This window comes from Pteropus alecto, unplaced genomic scaffold, assembly GCF_000325575.1.
Source record: "Pteropus alecto unplaced genomic scaffold, ASM32557v1 scaffold30, whole genome shotgun sequence".
NCBI lineage: Eukaryota > Metazoa > Chordata > Mammalia > Chiroptera > Pteropodidae > Pteropus > Pteropus alecto.
The window spans coordinates 773,772-778,693 of NW_006429782.1; the positions used below are offsets into that span (position 1 = coordinate 773,772).

At 61.0% G+C, this 4,922-nt stretch overlaps 1 protein-coding gene across 1 annotated transcript in view; it reads right to left on the reverse strand.

Moving 5' to 3' along the window:
• MBD3 (methyl-CpG binding domain protein 3) overlaps positions 1-4,922 on the reverse strand; it is a 9,406-nt gene that overhangs the window by 3,594 nt on the left and 890 nt on the right. The window contains exon 2 of the mRNA XM_006904058.3: positions 354-513. Coding sequence (XP_006904120.3) covers positions 354-513 — 160 coding nt within the window. The remainder of the gene's footprint in view (positions 1-353; positions 514-4,922) is intronic.

The window sequence follows — 4,922 nt, forward strand, 5'->3', positions numbered from 1 at the left end:
ACCCTCAGCCGTTGAAAGCAACGTGCTGAGCGGGATGGTGTGACGGGCACACCAGAAACAGCCGGGGACCGTGCCGGGGCCACCCCAAGGACCAAGTGACGGATGGTGCCTCATCTTTCTGCGTCTCTGTGCCTTCCAAACGTCCCCCAGCGAACCGCACGACTTCAACAGCAGGACCAGCAACCGCGACTGCGCTGCCCTCCTCCCAGCCTCGGCGGGGCTGCCCCGACCCCCGCATGCCCGCCGGTGGCTCAACACGACTTCAACAGCAGGACCAGCAACCACGACTGCGCTGCCCTCCTCCCAGACTCGGCAGGGCTGCCCCGACCCCCGCATGCCCACCGGTGGCTCACCTTGACCTGGTTGGAGGAGTCGTAGCGCACGCGCTGCCGGCTCTTGTGCGCCTTGCTCAGCAGCATCTTGCCCGTGCGGAAGTCGAAGGCGCTCAGGTCCATGGAGCCGCCCAGGTAGCGCGCCAGCTGGGGCTTGCTCCGGACCTTCTTCCCGCTCGGGCTGCGGGCAGAGAGGGCTCAGTGGCCGCCCCACGTGCTGTCCCCCGCCCCCCCCACACACATAGGAGCCAGAGAGTGGGGATGAACGCGCCCGGACCTAGAGAGGGGGCCCAGGCCTGGGGGCCTGGCTGACGTTTCTAGGACATTCCAGAAACAAACGTAGACCCTGTTCTTGAGAAAACGCCCAAAGATAGCAGGTGTTTGAGGGACGAGACCTAACGGCAGCCTCCTTGCGGCTGCAGCGTCAGGGACCAGGGTCTCCTGGGGGGCTTGGCAGTAAAACCTCATTAAGATTCAGGCCAGGACCCCAAACGGCCACCCTAGTGTGACAAAACTGGGAAGCAGGCACCATCGGGACCTAGCTATGAAGCTCTGCATCCTGCTCACCTCCCTAGGGCACAGCGACACCACAGGGCCACTGCACAGCACAGGGCCCGCCCGCAGCACCAGCCCGCCACGTGAGCTCATGACGCTTCTCCAGGGCATGGAGCAGCGACCCCACCCTCGAGGAGTTCCGACACACGAAAGCTTGTCAGCGTGAACCCGCACACCCGCACGTTCCCAACAGCACCGGTCACGACAGCCCAGAGGGGGACACAACCCAAGTGCCCACCAACGGACGAACGTGGCCTGTCCACACGGGACAGCGTCACTCGGCCATAAAAAGTGGGAGGCGGCGCTGACACTCGCCATGACGTGGACGGACTGTGAACACACGACACTCAGTAAGACGCCAGATGCATGAGGTCACGCAGCATGTCACTCCATTTACGTGACGTGTCCAGAACAGGCACGTCCGCAGACAGGAAGTGGGCGAGTGGGTGTGAGGGGCTGGGCAGGGACATGGAGGGGGTGGCTGGCGGGCTCGGGGTTCTTTCTGAAACCTTTAGGAAGAGCCCCTCATCTGAGCAAGCGCACGCTGCCCCCTCCCCTGCCCTCTCCTACGTCCCAGGCCACAGTGTGGGACCTGCTACAGCCACAAGATCCGCTTCTGCAGGGACACGTGGCCAGTGGCACACTGGGCACAGGCAGCCCCGCCAGGGCCTCTTACCGGGCAAGGTCATCGCTGGACCCTGTGGTCTTTCCCGCACCTAGCACATCCACTGAGACAGGGTGCCCGGTACGGAGCCCCACCTGCCTCGAGTTCTGAGGCGCTTCTAGAGGCCCCACTCCTGGTGTGCTCCCCACTGGCCAATGTGACACCAGCCCCGTGCCCAGGGCAGCAGAGACCCTGGCCCACTCGGGCCTCAGATACGGCCAAAGGGAGTGGAGAGGGAGCCCCCCACTCTGCTTACTATCCTGCCTTTGCAAACAAACGGGAACGGGGACACAGACACAGAGGCGGATCAACAGGGGCTTAGGGCGGGCGTGGGGGCAGTGATAGGCAAAGGGTTGTGGCTCTTTTCGGGGTGATGAAGATGTCCTAAAGTTGACTGTGTTGGTAGCCGTGCATCTGTTCAGACCACTCACTGCACGCTGTAAGTGGGTGACGTGGGTGCTACGTGCATCCTGTCTCAATAGAAGCACAGGTGCCAGGGGCTCAGGAAGGGAACGGGGAGAGACGCTAACAGGCACAGGGCCCTGTTTTGGGGTGATGAGAACGTTCTGGAACTAGAGAGTGGTGGCGGGTGCACAATGTTGTGAATGTACTAAAAACAGCAGAATTGTGCACTTTTAAAGGGCGAATCGCGTGGCACGTTAATTACATCTCAATTTTCAAAAAAGGCTTTGCAGATCTGTACTGACACAGGAAGCCGTCCCTGACATTCACACGGTGGCCCTTCTCTGGAGCATGGGGTCTGGCTGGCCACGGGGACAGGAGCTGACACCCAGGGCCCAAGGGAATGATGCAGGACAGAAACTCAGCCTTGGCCCCCACTGTTCCGCCATGTGCACGGCTCATCTGTGGACAGGGCTGCCATGAGAGGGCTGGACCTGTGAGCGGCACCCACACCACGCCCAGAGGGGGGGCTTGTGACCTGCATTGCCCAGTGAAGCCCAAACAGGAAGGCACAACTGTCACACTGACCCCGGCCTGCTGCCCCGAGAAGCGGACTGACACGCTAAGCCCCTTCGAGTGCTTTTCCTAAGGGTCTTTCTACTTCTAAAATGAGACCTTCTGGAAAAGTCCTCTATTTTGCATGCCCCAAAGCATCGCTCCTTAGGCCAGGATATTCACCTCCCCCAAGTCCTCAGTTTCCTCACAGATAGAAAACATCAAGCAGTGAGACTGTTTTCACAAAGAACACACTGGACGGCGAGTAGATGCCCCTCCCCCCCCCACCTCAGTCTTCACTGACCCGGGGAACAGGGTTTGGCCAGGTCATCAAGGCAGTAGGGTAGGGGAGCGAGCCCCTGGCACTGCCTGTGGGGTCACTCCACCTATCCTGCACGGAGATCCCACAAAGAACACACCTGCTCCCTACCATTTCACTTTCTGGACCAGGGAACAGAGGCTTCTGAGCCCCGAGGCAGGGCGGTGGCCAGGCCTGGGGACTCAGCGGCCTCCCCTCGCACTGAGAACAGGACAGTCTCCTGCACTCCTGCCCTGTCGCAGCAGGGGGATTCATGGGGTAGGAAGGCCAAGAACTCAACTTCTAGGAAACTCCAGTCTCATACCACACATCCCCCAGACCTGCCACCACGAGGAGGGTGACACCTGGTGGGTCATTCAGGGCAGAAACCTAGGAGTGGCAGCAGACCCCTGGCCCCACTCCTCTCCCCTCTCAGGCCCTCGACTCCGTGAAGCTGTGGGAAACTGGAACTCGCGCCTGTCCAGCCCTGGTCTGGAGCTTTCCCCCACCTCCAGAACCCCAAGTTCGCACCAGGGGACAGGGTGGGGCCTGAGAGACTCCTGGCAAGGTAGGTACTAGAAGTGGCGTGATGACAGCCTCAGGGCGCTCCAGCCATGGCGGCCTTGTTCAGCTCCTGAGCTGCAGCCAGCTCTCTGCCTCTCCAGGCTGCTGCCCGGGCTGCTCCCCCCACCTCCTCAGACACCCTTCCTGACCTGCTCCAGCTTCAATCAGATCTCTGCACTTCTCAGCATGTCACCCACCAGTAATTACAGCATAACAGAGTGATGACTGATGCTTCAACTGTCACCCAGGAGGCGAGAGCCAGGGTCTCACTCCCGGCTGAACGGGGCCAGAACCCAGCCGGTGCTGCAGAGGCGTTCGTTAAATTAACAACGGAGCAGAGGCAGAAACCTCCCTCGGCCTTTGAACCTATAAGGAAGCAGCACCGAGCATGCCTGGAGTTAAATGAGGCAGGCAGTACCAGCCTGAGGGCTCCCGGCTGGCCCAGGAGGACAGAACTACAAGGACTTAGTCTTTCTAAAGAGCCAGCGAGAGAGTGATGTCACAGTAGTACGTAGCAGAGAAAGGAAACGCACGCGTCCCTAGGAAATGCTGCTGGCAGTTGCCACTGTGTCAATGCTTAAGTTACTAGATCCAGCCAATTACGGCCCACGTTTGGGGGGTCCACAGTTCCCCTGCACTTTTCGGAAACCAAAGCCTCAGCTTGTCCTGGGTGGGTTACCATCCTTTTCCTCACTCACTCTCTCAAAACGGGGCTAGCTAAAGCTCGTGGGGGCCCCAAGAGCTGGAGGATGGGGCGTCGGTCCTGTCTTTCCTGCGCTCCCCCCCGAGCCAATTTCTGGGCCCCCCAACGGCAGCATATCCCCAGCACCCGCTGGCTCTCTACGAGTGGCAGACAGGTATCCTGCGCCGTGTTTCACCGGGGACCTGAAGCAGAGGAGAGGAAGCCATCCAAGCTGGCTCAAAAAGAAAAGCATCTACCAGCAGTCTGGGAAAAAGAAAGAGGCGGCGGCGGCAAACAGCCGGCGGCCCGCGGTCGGGACTAGGTCGCGGCTCTCCCGCTAATTGTTTATTCCATGGAGGCGGTTCCGGCCGCCTTTCCCAGGCCGAGAGCAGTTTTTCCTTACAATTTGGGGGGTAATTCTGAAAAGCCTCAGACCACCAATAACGGCAACGGAAGCCAGTGCATGCGGGGCTCACAAAAATCTCCCGTTCCGCGTCTCTGCGAAAGGAGGGGACATGACCTACGGGGGCTGGCGCCCTCGGAACATGCCCACAGACGGGGATGGCCGCACTTCATAAACAAGCAGCCTCGAGATCGGCCTTCCTGGGAAAAGGCTCAGGAGCCTGAATTTCTAGGCACGCTTTCCGCGGTCACCAGAGGAAACCCTGCTCCCCGAAACCCCGGGTCGCCACCCGCTTCAGGCTGCGCCCTGCCCTAACAGCGCGCCACGCGGATCAAAGGGACAGCCCAGCCCCCACCCCCGCCTCCCAGCGGCGTCTGGCCCGCGCCGGGCGCTCCCTGACCCGCCCGCAGATTCGCCGCGGCCGCAGAACAAAGGCCGCTGCCCGACCGCCTGGGGCCGGTCCGCGC